The sequence below is a fragment of the Salvia miltiorrhiza genome, chromosome 1 (assembly GCF_028751815.1).
Source record: "Salvia miltiorrhiza cultivar Shanhuang (shh) chromosome 1, IMPLAD_Smil_shh, whole genome shotgun sequence".
Classification (NCBI taxonomy): Eukaryota; Viridiplantae; Streptophyta; class Magnoliopsida; order Lamiales; family Lamiaceae; genus Salvia; species Salvia miltiorrhiza.
The window spans coordinates 36,435,943-36,452,236 of NC_080387.1; the positions used below are offsets into that span (position 1 = coordinate 36,435,943).

Here is a 16,294-nt window from a genome sequence, read left to right on the forward strand (position 1 = left end):
GCATATTTGAATTATATGTTGTTAACATTAACATGTTTACGATATTAGCGTGATCCTGAAACTGGCGAGGAGCCTACTCGTACAGCCGCATGGAGAAAAAGTCGATACAACAATGAGAAAAAACAATGGGTTGATGATGCTTCTAAAGAAGTTTATGTGAGTGCATATTTCTGTTTATGTGTACATACATATGTATGAAATACAAATTCTAATATAAATTGTTATGTTCAGGAAAAGCTTATTATGTGTCAAAGTCTACCAGAAGACGGTGGAGAACCTATGACCGAGGATGAAGCATTCATAAAAGTTCTTGGAGAAGAAAAATCTAGCAGATTACGTGGATGTAGAGATGGGATCAAGCCAACTTCTAAAAGAGGAGAAAGGATAAATCTTGATCTTCAAAAGGAGAATGAAGAATTAAGAAAACAAAATCAAGAATTGACAGCTCGATTTGAGTCCTTAGAAGCTCAAGTTAGTAACAATGAAGTCAACCTACAGACTCAAGTCGAAGCTGTTCTGAGAATGCAGCTCCCAGGTCTCATGCAAAGCTTGAGTCAAAATAGTGAAACTCCAAATTCCAATTAATGTTGTTTAGGTGTCTTTTAATGTATTTATTTCCAAACAATGTGACATGACGTTTAATGTGTTTTATGAAATATATTATTTTAATTTAATTTTCTCAATTTTTATATATATATTTCATATTTTTAATGAAAGAAGAATTGATAATATTGTATATTAACTAGCAAATTAGATAAAAAAAATATTAAATATGATGAATAATTTAAATTTAGTGACAAATTGTATACTTGACATTATATTAATATTGTGACAACCTTCAAAATTATTTTCCATCACTAAATTATTATCAATTTGTGACACTAATTATAGTGATAATAATTTATGTCACTATAGAATTTCTTTTAGTCACTATATTAATTTGTTTCAGTGTTGAAATAGATTTGTCACTAAAATAATATTGTTATAATGACAATAAAAAAGATTTATTTTGTGACAACTATACTGCGTGACATTATTACGGAATAGTAGTGACGATTGTATCATGTGACTAAATCGATTCGTTTTAGTGACGGTAGCCACACGTGACTATATACAAATTGTTTTGGTGACAACTATAGAATGTGACTAATTTATGTGCTTCTAGTGACGATAAAGACATGCGACTACATACCAAATTATATAGTGACAGTAAATAGACGTGACTAATTGATGGAGTTGTAGTGACGATAAAAAAATGTGACTATATATCGAATAATTTAGTGACAATTATAATGTGTGACTACATAAGTGATTTATTGTGACAAATAATTCATGTCACTGAAACAATGAACTAACGATCATTGTACGTGGCTATAAAAATTCTATATTGCGATGACTAATTATTGTCACAACATCATCATCTTCAGTGACAAGATCCTCTGTCACTATACTTCAATATGTAGTGACGTTATTTTTGTTGTTGTCACTAATACTTTTAGTGTCGGTGCATACAGTCTCGACTCAACGACGAACACAAAAGTCGTCACTAAGCACTTATAGTGACAATTTTGATACATACAGTGACAAAAAATGTCGCCACTAAAAACCGTTTTTTTTTGTAGTGATGTAATCAACGGTTTGTATGCCATGAAAGTGAGTATAGACTAGCTTTGAGATTGCCTTAGGAATCATCTTGATGATTGAATTGAACTTGTTAGTTATGAGAATCTGTTGAAACCTTTGCCTTGGCAAATTCTTCTCATATTTGTTTCTGTGTTTCGCAGCTTGATTTATTTGTTTCCTGTTATTTATTTATTTAGTTTTAAAAACAAAACTCTTAATTTCGGTTATCCAGATAGAGGATTATAGTCTAGGATATGAATTGATTTTAATTAGTCTATGTGTAATACGACCTTACTTGCTACTGTACACAATTACACCCGTACATTTGCGGTGTGTTAAGAAATTAGCGAACAAGTTTTTGACGCCGTTGCCGGGGACTAATTATTTATCGGTACTATTTGTTGATTATTTGATATTACTCTGGATTTTTATTTCTGTTTATTTAAATTCATTTCTTTGTTTTTTTCATGTTCCTGCGATTATTTGATACTACTTTGGATTGTAAAAATTATTTGGTGGTAGACGACGATCACCACGTTGTCTATAGAATCACAAATTATACTCCCTCCGTCCCACGAAGCATGACACAGTTTCCTTTTTGGTCTGTCCCACGAAGCATGACACGTTTCTAAAAATAGTAAAAAATTTACCCTTTATTCACATTTTCACCTACCACACTTAACACACAAAATACCAATTTCTTAATTCATGTGCCGAAAAGAAGTGTGTCATGCTTCATGGGACGGAGGGAGTATTCAATAAGACACTTCACGTTATAAGAAAATATAAAAAAAGAAACTATTAACTAGAAGTTCATTTAATTATTCAATCTAAAAGTCATCATCTTCCGTGAAATCACATTCCTCCAACAATTTTTCTATTGAACATACATCTTCAAGGATTCATATTTTTAGAAAGTAAATTATTATAAAGCTTCTTACTTCCATCTCGTAAAAGCGTTTTTGAACTTAGAATTAAATATTTCTTATACTCGCTTATTAGATCAATCTTCAATTTCAAACCATTCCTATAAATCAATCAATTTTATTAGTTTAATTAAACATACATATAATATATACACAACATTAATATTTTCGATTCAGATGGTATTCAGTTAAATAAGTATACAATTTTAATGACCAAAAAAATATTGTGAATGATGATGTTATTGCAGTGTTTATAAAATCGTGTAAAAATTATAAAATGAGTGGTAGTTACTGCATCAATTAGTTAATTTTTTGCTTTATCTTTTCAGATCGGCATTAATCAGCTTACTAATCTAATGAATGTTTAACAAATATCTAAAGAGAATAAAAGAAAAAGTCTAAAGAAAGTTAAAATCAATTACAAATTTACAACATCATAACCCCCCCCCCCCCCCCCCCCACCCACCACACACACACACTATTCATTTATATAATCTTCGGTCTTTATTTTGCTTAAATTTAACTCTTGTCGGCAAAATTATCAATCACTACATCTCCTAATACTTAATTCTTAGATCCTATATATATATACACATCATTACACTAAAAAAGTCAAATCAAATAGCATTGTTTTCATTGGCAACGGTCCGCAATTTTTGAATTTGGCGAGGATGAACATATGCTCTATTTCTATAAACAACGTACCTTCACACTAAACAGCATTTAATGACAAATTAATAAGTTAATTACCAGGGTTCTCAAAAAATGTGTTAATTAACATCAATTAAGTTGAAAAAGATCCGTTGCAATCGTGTGGGTCCCAGTCACCAATCAGTGCTGCCCAATTGTCTGAAAATGAACTTATTTCTCATCTTGGGACGCGGAAAATGCGACTGACAAATGTCAGGAATACTCTTTCGTGAATCATTTTTTTTTTGTGAAATAGGTGCAAATTAATATTATAATAATGAAAATTCTTAGTAATGTGTTCATTGTTTTGACCTGTACGTACGATTTCTAGTTTTCTTCTTATTCGCAAACAATATATCCATCCGGACCATAAAACATGACTCATTTCTTTTCGGCACGTGTAGACAATTAAATTGTCGTCGAATTAAATCGTGTCACGTGTAAATTCATGAATTAAATATTCTATTATATTTTCTATTTTATTAAATGGGATTTCATTCCTAAATTAAATAGATATATGATTAATATTTAATAAAATAAATTAATGGGCTTATTGGCCACCTAAGGCCCTAAGGCCCATACATGGAGGCCCAAAGCCCATAAAGCCCATGAAGCCCATCTCTAAAATCTATAAATAGAGGTGTTGGGGTGCTCATTATCACAACGTGAAGGAACGGAAGATCGAAGAGTATAAAGAATTCTCTCTAGTATCGCAAGTTGAAAGAAGCGAAGAATTGGAGAGTTCAAGTATTCTTCCAAGTATTCAAGTATCTTGAAGAATTCTATCTAGCGTTCAAGTCTTCTTCGAATCTTCAAGTATTTGAGCATTCAAATCTTCAAGTATCCTTCGAAATCTTCAAGCGTTCAAGTCTTCTTCGAATCTTCAAGTATTTGAGCATTCAAATCTTCAAGTATTCTTCAAGTATCTTCAAGTGATCAAACCTTCAAATCTTCAAGTGATCAAGGCGTTCTTACAAATTCCAAGAACGATCTTCCTCAAATCAAATCAACCAAGTCCCAAAGCTTCAAGGCGTTCTTACAAATTCTAAGGACGTTCTTCAAATCAAATCAAATCAAGTTCGAAAGCTTCAAGGCGTTCTTACAAAATTCTAAGGACGTTCTTCTCAAATCAAATCAAGTTCAACGTTCAATCCAAAATCACGACTTAAGTCCCTTGGATTGGCGTTATCAAATCAAGTATTTCAATAACCTTCGAGCTTGTTCAAGAATCAAATGGAAGAGAAGAATCAGAGGATTAACTAGAGATTGCAACCCGCATAAACTCTATCTTCCAATCTATCAAATTATCTTTGTAACGCGTTTTGTATTTTATCAAATTGAAATACAAAAATTTGTGTTTACAAATTTTGGCACGCCCGGTGGGACATCTCTACCTCTCATCTCTACTCTTCACCAAAAATCTTGGACAATGTCAATTCAACCAAATACAACTACTCCAACTTCATCTAAAGGTTCTTCGGAAGGCATCGGTATGATCACGCGAAGCAAAGCAAAATTGATGCAAGAGGTGTCCAAGTCGACCTCCCGTCTTCCATCTATCCATGAAGAAGATGACAACTTTGAGAGAAGCTTCACATTCCCCACTGAAAATTATCAACTCCATGCAAGTGTCATGATGACAAACACTTCCACCATGGAGGAACAACTCTTGAACTTGACAAAGATGGTTGAATCTCTAACCAAGCACATCCAAGAGCAAGATACCCAGATTGCAAAGCTTAAAGGAGAAAAAGGAGATTCAAGCCACGCCAACAACGATAGGGAAGGCGAAGAAAGCGAAGAAGATGGAGAGAATAACGATGAAGAAATTTCCAAAGACAAATCAAAGAGTGATGGAAAAAGGCCTTCAGGAAAAGACATTCTCTTCTCGTCTGGTGGCCTCATTCCCATTGACCAACTCAAAGAGTTCATCGAAGCAACAATGAAGAATAACTCCGATGGAAGCTCCAAGTCATCGTTAACTTACTCCAAGCCATATACTCGGCGAATTGACAGTATGGGGATGCCTCTTGGCTATCAACCACCAAAATTTCAACAGTTTGATGGCAAAGGAAATCCAAGACAACATGTGGCTCATTTCATTGAAACATGCAACAACGCTGGTACTTATGGAGATCATTTGGTCAAACAGTTTGTTCGCTCATTGAAAGGTAATGCCTTTGATTGGTACACCGACTTAGAATCAAACTCAATTGATAGTTGGGAACAACTGGAGCATGAGTTCCTCAACCGTTTCTATAGCACTAGAAGAACTGTCAGCATGGTGGAGCTCACAAGTTCACGTCAATTCAAAGAAGAGCCAGTCATTGACTACATCAACCGATGGAGAAACCTTTGTCTCAACTGCAAAGATCGATTGTCTGAATCATCTGCCATCGAAATGTGTATTCAAGGGATGCATTGGGGCTTGCAATATATTCTGCGAGGAATCCAGCCAAGAACATTCGAGGAACTAGCCACTAGAGCTCATGATATGGAGTTGAGCATGATGGCAAGAGGGATCGAAGGACCACCAATCCAGGAGTCTAGCAAATTCAAGCCAGAATTCAAGAAAGGAGGAAAACCATATGACAAAGCACCAAAGAAGGAATCTATGGCAGTGAAAGCAACTTCTGTGAAATTTCTAAAGAAAGAAGTTAATCAGGAAGACAACCAGAATGCTCCACGAGACAATCAGAACTCTTCCCGAGACATGGGGCAAAGAAGACTTACCTTGAAAGAAATGCAACAAAAGCAATACCCTTTCTTAGACTCTGATGTTTCAGGAATTTTTGATGACCTGCTCAAAGAAAAGCTTATCGAGTTGCCAGAAATGAAGCGACCAAATGAAGCAGGGAGGACAGACGATCCAAATTATTGCAAATACCATCGTCTGGTTGGGCACCCTATACATGATTGCTTCATCTTCAAAGACAGGGTCATGCGGTTAGCTCGAGAAGGGAAAATATCTCTTGAAGAAGACGCTAATACTGTAAATATGGTCTCCACCGACTTGAATGACATAATAGAAGGTATTGGAACCCTGTATGATACATCCAACCAAGTAGATGAAGAACCTGAAATAAACATGGAAGAAGGCGATGATGCATTGGCAATCACATTCTCCAATGAAGACTTGCAACTTGGATTCGAACCTCATAACAGGCCATTGTTCGTGAGTTGTTATACACAGGAGCAAAAGGTCAATCGAATTCTCATCGATGGAGGCTCGGCAGTCAATATCTTGCCACTAAGGACTTTGAAGCAATTGAGAATCCAAGCAGAAGAGCTGTCAAACAGTCGATTGATGATTCAAGGTTTCAACCATGAAGGGCAAAGAGCTCTTGGAACTATAAGGCTGCGATTGCAGATGCAGGACATGGAGTCCACAGCGTTGCTTCATGTGATTGACGCAAGGACATCCTACAACATGCTTCTGGGTCGACCATGGCTTCACGAAAATGGTGTCATTCCTTCTACATTGCATCAATGCTTCAAATACTATCAAAATGGCACCGTAAGAAAAGTGGTTGGTGATCACAAACCTTTCACAGAAGCAGAGTCACATTTCGCCGATGCTCAATTCTATTTGGGAAGAACTAAAGCAACAATGGTAGAAAGGGATGTACCACAGGAGGAGTCAGGATCCCGCCAAGAGAAAGAATCTCGCCCAAAGATGGAAGGTTTCACCATCCCTTTGACTAAGATTGATGCCAAAAAGCCCATTCCTCAGTCACTCAAAGATTTTGTCCAACCAAAGCAAAGTGGCGCCACAGAACATGGAGATCTCTCAGACAAAGAACTCTCAAAACACTTTGGTCCGAAGGCATACAAACTCCTTGTGAATGCTGGATACAATCCCCAAGAAAGCTCCACGTCAAAGTCTTATGTGAGAAAAACTGCTAATACAAGCCAAAATCCCAAGGCAGGCTTGGGATACATGGTGCAAAGCCCCATTCGTATTGCCATCAAGAGAGCCACTGCTAACTATGCTAGCACCAAGCAAATCCCGAAATCTTCAAGCAATCGGAGAACCCAAAGGGTTTCTGTTTTCAAAAGATTGGATGAAAGAAAAGCTCAACGAATATCTGTCTTTAAAAGGCTTGGCAAAGGCAAGTCATGGAAAAAGGACGTGACAAAAAGGGCCAATGAATTGGACATAACAGAAAAGCTAAGGAGCTCGATTCCTTCTCGTATGAAGAGGTGTACCACTTTGCTCATATCATGTGGAAAAGAATTGAAGGCCAAAATGAAAACAATCATCTTTACACGGGATGCCGAAGACGATGAAGATAGAGAGAGTGTGGCTTCATCTTACTACATTACTAATGGTGCTAACAATCCAATTTCTCATACTACTCAAGGTCAAGTGTGTTGCGAAGATATTGTTACATCAAACCATATCACCTCATGTGAAGAAGTGGTTGTCGAAGAAGAAGACGCTGAAATAGCTCCTCAACAGTTTGAAGAAGGAGTTAAGGCTACTGTTGATGAATTGAGAGAAATTAATTTGGGCACTATTGAAGATCCACGACCCACTTACATCAGTGCGTTGCTGACCGTTGATGAGGAATACTCATATATCGAATTGCTCAAAGAATTCAAAGACATCTTTGCATGGTCTTATAAGGAAATGCCGGGGTTGAGCTCCAAGATAGCTGTTCATCATTTAGCCGTTAGAAAGGATGCACGACCAGTCAAGCAGGCCCAGCGCCGATTCCGACCAGAATTAGTTCCTCTAATTGAAGCTGAAGTGAACAAACTCATCAATGTGGGTTTTATTAGAGAAGTCAAATACCCAACATGGATTTCAAGCATTGTTCCAGTGAGAAAGAAAAATGGGCAAATTCGTGTATGTGTTGACTTCAGGGACTTGAATGAAGCATGCCCCAAGGATGACTTTCCATTGCCAATTGCCGAATTGATGATCGATGCCACAACTGGGCATGAAGCATTAACCTTCATGGATGGATCTTCCGGTTACAATCAAATTCGCATGTCACCAAATGAGGAAGAGTTAACAGCATTTCGAACCCCGAAAGGAATCTATTGCTACAAAGTGATGCCATTTGGGTTGAAGAACGCTGGTGCCACTTACCAAAGAGCCATGCAGAAGATATTTGATGATATACTTCATAAAAATGTTGAGTGTTACGTGGATGATTTGGTGGTTAAGTCCAAAAAACGAAACAATCACCTGCAAGATCTACGAATGATTTTTGAGCGACTGAGAAAGCATCAGTTGAAAATGAATCCATTAAAATGCGCATTTGGCGTCAAATCCGGCAAGTTTCTTGGGTTCATCGTTCGCCATCAGGGGATAGAAATTGAACAAGCAAAGATTGATGCCATACTAAAAATACCCGAACCTCGAAATATTCATGACCTGAAAAGTTTGCAAGGGAAGTTGGCATACTTACGAAGGTTTATTTCAAATTTAGCTGGAAGGTGTCAACCATTTAGCCGAATTATGAAGAAGAGTATACCATTCGAGTGGGATGAGTCATGTAGAAATGCTTTCAAGAACATCAAATCTTACTTGATGCAGCCTCCTGTATTAGCAGCACCTGTGCCAGGACGCCCCTTGATTTTATATATTGCTGCTCAAGAACGATCCATGGGAGCTTTGCTTGCGCAAGAGAATGAAGGTGGAAAAGAGAATGCATTATACTACTTGAGCAGGACAATGACACCAAATGAGTTGAAATATGCTCCAATTGAGAAGCTGTGTTTGGCATTGATTTTCTCTATCCAGAAGCTTAAGCATTATTTTCAAGCTCACACTGTCCGCCTCGTATCTAAGGCAAACCCTTTAAAGTTTGTGATGTCCAGACCTGTTCTATCTGACAGGCTTGCACGTTGGTACCTCCAACTGCAACAATTTGAGATTGTGTATGTTCCTCAAAAGGCTGTGAAGGGACAAGTGTTGGCAGACTTCTTAGCAGACCACCCAATTCCGGCTGAATGGGAGCTAAGTGATGACCTCCCGGATGAAGATGCACTTGTAATCGATGTCGCCCTACCATGGTGGATGTTTTTCGATGGAGCATCCCATAAAGAAGGTGCTGGTGCCGGGATCGTGTCCGTGACACCAGAACGTCAAGTGCTGCCATTTTCATTCACTCTAATTGAGAATTGCTCTAACAATGTAGCAGAATATCAAGCCCTGATCCTCGGTTTGGAAATGGCGTTGAATATACAGCAATCTCACCTCAAAGTATATGGTGATTCTAAATTGGTGGTTAATCAAATACTTGGACTGTATGAAGTGAAGAAACCTGAATTATTGCCATACGTCAAGTATGCTCGCAAGATCATTGAGTGGCTTGGAGATGTGGAAATCGAACATGTTCCAAGAAGTGAAAATAAGTAAGCAGATGCCTTGGCTAAACTCGCGTCTACCATAGCTATGATCAGTGGCGAAATTCAAATTCCAGTATGTGAAAGATGGGTTATACCACCTATTTTTGAAGAAGAGAAAGATGAAGAAATTGAAAGCCATCTTGTTGAAGTCTTTGAGATTGAGGAGGAAGATTGGCGCCAGCTGTTGGTCGATTACTTGAAGTATGATAAATTACCAAATGATCCACGTCGAAGGGTTGACATCCGACGGCGCGCCACTCGTTTCATTTTCTTCAAAGGGACGCTTTATAGGAGGTCTTTTGATGGAGTATTTCTCAGGTGCCTAAGTAGTGAGGAAGCTGCTAAAGCCATGGAAGAGGCGCATTCTGGCATTTGCGGTGCTCACCAGTCAGGTCCAAAGCTGCACTTCCGAATCAAGAGGATGGGCTACTACTGGCCAACCATGGTGAAAGATTGTCAAGATTATGCACAAAGATGTCAAGCTTGCCAATTTCATGCAAACCTCATCCATCAGCCGCCCGAACCACTACACCCCACGGTTGCGTCCTGGCCTTTTGATGCTTGGGGCATGGATGTCGTTGGACCATTGACGAAATCATCGATGGGGCATTTATACATTCTGGCAGCGACTGATTACTTCTCCAAGTGGGCTGAGGCAGTACCATTGAGAGAAGTGAAGAAAGAGACTGTCGCTGATTTTATCAAGACCAACATCATCTATCGCTATGGAATTCCTCGCTACATCATAACTGATAATGGAACACCTTTCAGCAACACGGTGATAAACAAGCTTTGTGAAAAATTCGACTTCAAGCAACGAAAGTCGTCGATGTATAATGCGCCGGCAAATGGATTGGCTGAGGCATTCAACAAGACTTTGTGCAATCTGTTGAAGAAAATTGTTTCAAAATCAAAGCGTGACTGGCATGAACGCATTGGGGAAGCATTGTGGGCATATCGAACCACCTATAGAACTCCTACGCAGGCAACGCCTTACTCTTTGGTATATGGGGTTGAAGCTGTCATTCATCTCGAGCAACAAATTCCCTCTTTGAGAATGGCCATTCAGGAAGGACTAACTGAAGAAGAAAATGCACGTCTGCGTCTGGAGGAACTCGAAGCTCTAGATGAGAAAAGGCTGGAAGCTCAGCAAAAGTTAGAATGCTACCAAGCTCGCCTCTCAAAGTCTTTCAACAAGACGGTGCGAGTGCGTTCTTTTCAAATTGGAGATTTGGTCCTCGCTGTGAGAAGGCCAATCGTTGTCACTCATCGTGTTGGAAACAAATTCGTATCAAGGTGGGATGGCCCATATGTTGTCAAAGAAGTCTACACAAACGGAGCATACAGGCTTCTTTCTGATGACAACGTCAGAGTTGGGCCTATCAACGGCAAGTTCCTGAAACGTTACTATCCTTGAAAGGTGGTAGAAGTTGAAGCATGTACATATGTATATAGTTTAATTAAAAAAAAAGAAAAAAGAAAAAAAGAAGCAGAAAAGCCAAAAAAAAATGGAAAGCATGAAAAGCCAAAAAAAAAATAGAAAAGCAGAAAAGCCAAAAAAAATGAGTCAGATGAAAAACCAGAAATGGAGAAAAGCAAACAAAATGGAGTGTATGAAGACAGCTCCTTGACGCACGAGCCTAAACTGCATGTTACTCCTGGCCCGCATGAGTATAAACTGTGCACGGCACCCAATCTCAAACACTTGTTGATCCTATGAACTACGTTTTGACTTGATCCCTTTCAAAAGGGTACGTAGGCAGCTTAGATAATTTCTAAGTTCAGTCATAAGTTGTGTTTGACTCTTTTCAATTTATATCATCAAGTTATGATTTAAGTTGATTATGTGAAACCAAAAGACGTTTCATTCCAAAATAGCAAAAAAAAAAAAAAAAATCAAGTCATCAAAAGAAGCACAAGCATCGGGAGAAGATGTCAAAATATCCATGACAAACCAAATGAGAATCATCAAAAGAGAAATGATAAAAATGCAATATACTAAGCAAAAGGGTCTTGATCTCTCAAAATCTGCTGCATAGACTCTAGTGAAAGCTTCAAGGCTTCCAAATTCTTCAAGACCTCATCATTTCTCGAAGCCTCCTCAAGCTTGGCCAGGTCTTCCTTGAGTACCTTGACCTCACCACGAGTAGTCTTGAGTATCAGGCTTCGCTGCTCCAAAGACACCAACAATTCTTTCTTGCGTTTCTCCAACTCATCAAGATCCGCTTTTAAAGCATCACAATTTGCAGCATCCTTCTTCTCTTTGGCAAACTTCTCTTGAAGGCAAACCTTGACCTCTCGAACTTTGAGTGTGTGGCCTTCATTGATCTCATGAGAAGCCGACCTTACTTTATCAAAAGCGGTGGCTTTGGAGAATAGTTCATCAATACTATCTTCAAGGTTGGAAAGGTCAAGACCACAAATAATCTTCATACGGGAAATGCCACTCCGTATCTCGTCTTCAAGCGCCGATAGAAACTCGACTTTGGTTCTTTCAACCTTGTCACGAAGCTTTCCCCAGATGATCCTGCAGCACGACTTGAGTTCATCATCGATCATGCGTGTGGCATTGAACTCGGAAGGCGCCCCACATGATGGCATTGGTCGGGGGCGGGATTGTTTAGCAAGACAAGGAATCTCGTTTGACTTATTGGATTCAATGGATACACAGTCGATTGGTGAGCCCTTCTCAAGATTATTTCCAAACACTTCTTTCAAAGTCTACAAAAGGGCAAGAAGAAGATGCAATTAGAATGTGAAATTATATATCAATACGAAAAGAAGATAAGAGATGAGGAAAGACCTTGTTCACATCGGCATCCACTAGAGTTGGCTCTTCCTCAACGTGACCCTCGGCCGGTTTTGAGGACCCCGCAATTCTCTTCTTTTTCCAATTACGCTCAGAATTGCTACTACCAGAATCAGCTATGAGGGTGGTAGAGACGACCTTCCTCTTTCCATCTTTGGAGTTGATTGCTTCTTCCTGATCTTTTCTTTTAAAAGTGATATGAGCCGGAGAAGAGATTTTGTTTTCAAAAGAAAATCTGTACGTCCTATCCCACCAAGTCTTATAGTCGACTGAACAATGTATCTTCATGTCCAAAGAAGATCGTGGAAAACATGCCCTTGATCGCGATCTGTGCAGCAAACACATGCGCCAAAGGTTGAGACCTTCTTCCAAAGATGTCCTTCGAATGTTCTGAGTAAGGCTGTTGGGTACGATTTGGTAATAACTAAATTGACGGCTGAAGCGGTGAGGACCATAAGACTCCACGATGAAATGGTCATCCAGCCGGCGAACCAAAAAACTCGAGCGAATAGCCATGAAGAAGCATTGCTCAATCTCTCTTGTATTTTCACCATCGACATAGAGAATGTCATCTTCCTTGGTGAATGTGGTACAAATCCAACGAATCGAGTTGTACGACTGAATTCGTTCGCGGCACGCAACAGGCAGATAATACTTCGCAGCCCCTTCGCCTGAGTATAGAGTCATCTTGGCGACACCAAGGCTTCTTGAAAGGGGAATGTGAGTATTGAAATAGAGCGCTATCCAACCATATATGAAATGAAAGGGTAGCGTCACCGGGACAAGAGAAGGCTCCATAGAACTAGAGATAGTGTTCAACCCTTTGTAGATGCTGGCTAGAACTGGAACTGTAAGGGCAACTTTCTGTTTGCACGCCATCAAACTTGCCATTTTGAAAGAGGTTGGTCTAATCGACATGGCATCACCATCTGGAAAAACAAAGATACACAACCAGCAAGCTATGTGAGCTGCCAAGTACATAGTAGTGTGATACTTGTCACTAGCATCAAGCTCGATGAATGGAGCCCTTTCTTCAGAAGACCATGGTTGATGCGCTTCAAATGAACCACTCGGATTATAAGTCGATTTGGGGCGTTGAGATTTCTTTGCCCTGCGAGCAGGAGGATGAGAATACTTTGAAGCTTTCTTCGACCAAAATTTGATCCATTCATCGATAGAAACTGAGCTCTTAGGATCCTTGCCATCACGATGCTTAAGAGAATAGTAAGCAGAGAGTAAATATCTACAACTCAAGGGAATGAACGGGTTGCCAAACTGATCTTTGCCAAGAATCTCTTTCGCGCAGGGTACAACCTCATCATACAGTGTCCCGGTACACGGAAGCCCTGATAGATACTGTAAATCCCATAGAGAAATAGACATCTCGCCAGATGAAGTGAGAATGGTGTTCGTCGCAGGACACCAAGCTTCACAGAACGCTTTAACCATCTCGGGCTGGCAATCATAAGTGAAAAGAGAGGCATAAACTGCATCATAGATACCAACAACTCGGCGTTCATTCCCGCAGCGGCTAAGGATATCTTCAGTCCACTCCCAATAGCCTTCAAAGAAATGAAATTCCCCACGAAAGCTTGTAACCCTTCCCCATTTGGCATCTTTATCGATGATCCTTCGCCTCAAAGTCAATAGAAAATTGGACTCCTTGCTTTGCCAAGGACGGGCCGGATGCAATGTATGAGCTTTCGACGCTTTGTTCAAACTGATCTCGCTGGTCCATTCCGACTGATATAGAGAATTCAAAAGTTTGGGCCAAGGTTTCACATAGTGGCCTATCAATGCCGGAAATACTCTTAGATGCGTGCCCATTTCCGTCTCTTGCTCATCATCACTCAAGATCAGCAAATAGTCTTGACCATTGACCACAATATCTTTGAAGACCACCATCGTGACGCTGCAAGGAAGCAACACATCCAGACTTAGAAATTTATTTGCATTTAAATAAAATGTGAATTAAATTCTAGAAGCAACACATCCAGACTTAAGAATTTTATTTGCATTTAAATAAAATGTGAATTAAATTCTAGTCAAGCAAAAGGAGGCAAGATTGAATTTTATATATATATATATATATATATATATAATAAAAAGGAGAAATTCAATCATAAAAAAAAGGCCACTACTCCTTGAATTATATATATATATATAAATATATATATATAGAAATTCAATCATTAAAAAAAAAGAAAAAAAAAAGAAAAAAAAAATCGGCCCATCTCAAACCAATTACCCTTAGCCCACTTCCTACCATATCTCTTTCAAAAAAAACACCCACGCATCTCCCACTACTAAAGGGAGAGAAAAACACGCACACACACACCTAGAGAGAGAGGAGAGAGAAAACATACTCAAGGAGAGAGAGAGGGGAACGGTGTGAGAAATAGCGAGAGAGAGAGATATATATAATCAGCGCTAGAGGGAAGAAGATGAAGCAGCAGCAATGGCAGCTGTGCAAAAAAAGGACTCAATTCAACATTAAGAAGAAACTCCTCTGGCGAATCTCTATCCTGCGCCGATACGTCCGATCGGTTTGGAGCCAGTTTCTGGCTTGCTGGAGCGGCAAGATCTCCGGCACCTACCGGCCTCTTCCTCCCAATTCACGCCGCCGTCCAGCGTCACCTTACAGGCTGCCGTGCCTGGCGCGGCTAATCAGCTCCGCCGGCGACTGCAGCAGATCCTCGAATTTCAGATCATTCCTCAGCGGACTAGACAACACAGTAGCGACGAAGAATTCCTCTTGCTCTCCGGAGTTATCGAGAACTCCGAACCCGAGCCGGAAAAGGTGGCGGCACCTGCGGAGAAGGAGAAAGATGAAGCGGCGACGGCAGACGAGAAGGTTGCTGAATCCGCTTCCTTTAAAGAGGAGAGCAACAAAGTCGATGACCTCGTCGATCCGGAGAAAGACGTGCCCCCGCAGCCGGAGCCCGAGCTCGAGCCGGAAAAGGTGGCGGCACTTGCGGCGAAGGAGAAAGATAAAGCGGCGACGGCAGCTGGAGGCGCGTCGGCGGCGGGACGTGCCAGCTGGTTCTTTGCCGCACGATTTCGCGAGTTTTTATGGGTACCAGAGCCATTGAAACATTTGGAGTTTCATCGCTGGATGATGTTAGAAGTCTCTGGGGTGGCAGACTTAGAGGGCTTTTGGACAATTTCCTCTTCCTTGATCTTGGTCGCCTGACATCAACACTTCCAAGCAAACCAGAGACGCGCAGAGGGCACCATCCAAGACCCTTCGGCGGCACTCCGCGAGAACTAGAAGTAAGCCTAGCTTCGTTTTGAGAACTATAGCTATGGCTACTATGGCTATCGAAGGAGAACTCTTAGAGCAGGCTGTGTAGAAGATGATAAAGAGGGACTGCTCTGGCTATGAAATACAAGAAGATGCATGCTGCCCAAGTTCAGATGGAATGAAACTAATGACAGCTAAAGGCTTTATTTATAGGCAAATTTCTCACCAAAATCCTAGCTACCAAATCCCTGAACTTAGCTGCCAGTGTAAGAAGAGTGGAGTTCCAGCTATTCTTCCAGCTATGAAAGGCCTTCAAAACAAGCTGTTAAAGCTCAAAAGGGATTACATTTAATGCCTTGAAGGTACACTGTAAAAAGGGATGTTGCTGTTTGGATACAGAATACCTCATCTTTATAACTCCCTTAAACATGTTTTGGGTTGAGTTAAACTCCATGAAGTATCTGGGTTGCCAAATTCTGCTATTAAGAATTGAGCCAGAACAAGAGAACCAGCGACAAGGGTGGGCTGCCAATTCCCTTCAAAAGTTCAGATGGAAGATAAATTGGGCTTAAGGCATGTCAAATAAAATTGGGCCAGAAAAGTGAATTATTTACTAAGCCAATTATGTGAGTTGGGCTT

At 39.9% G+C, this 16,294-nt stretch overlaps 1 protein-coding gene across 1 annotated transcript; it reads right to left on the reverse strand.

Annotated features, from left to right (window-relative positions):
- Positions 1-11,530: 11,530 nt before the first annotated feature.
- On the reverse strand, positions 11,531-14,316 carry LOC131023084 (uncharacterized). Its single transcript, XM_057952627.1, has 2 exons — positions 12,406-14,316; positions 11,531-12,323 (listed from the first exon to the last, which is right to left on the reverse strand). Exons 1-2 carry the CDS (start codon positions 14,314-14,316, stop codon positions 11,601-11,603), a joined length of 2,634 nt encoding a protein of 877 aa, XP_057808610.1. The 3' UTR covers positions 11,531-11,600.
- Positions 14,317-16,294: the final 1,978 nt, after the last annotated feature.

Bases quoted from the DNA above. Each gene is read 5' to 3' on its own strand.
- LOC131023084 (XM_057952627.1), bottom strand. From the start codon at position 14,316: ATGGTGGTCTTCAAAGATATTGTGGTCAATGGTCAAGACTATTTGCTG. The intron at 12,324-12,405 runs GTCTTTCCTCAT...GCCCTTTTGTAG, and splicing joins TGGATGCCGATGTGAACAAG to ACTTTGAAAGAAGTGTTTGG.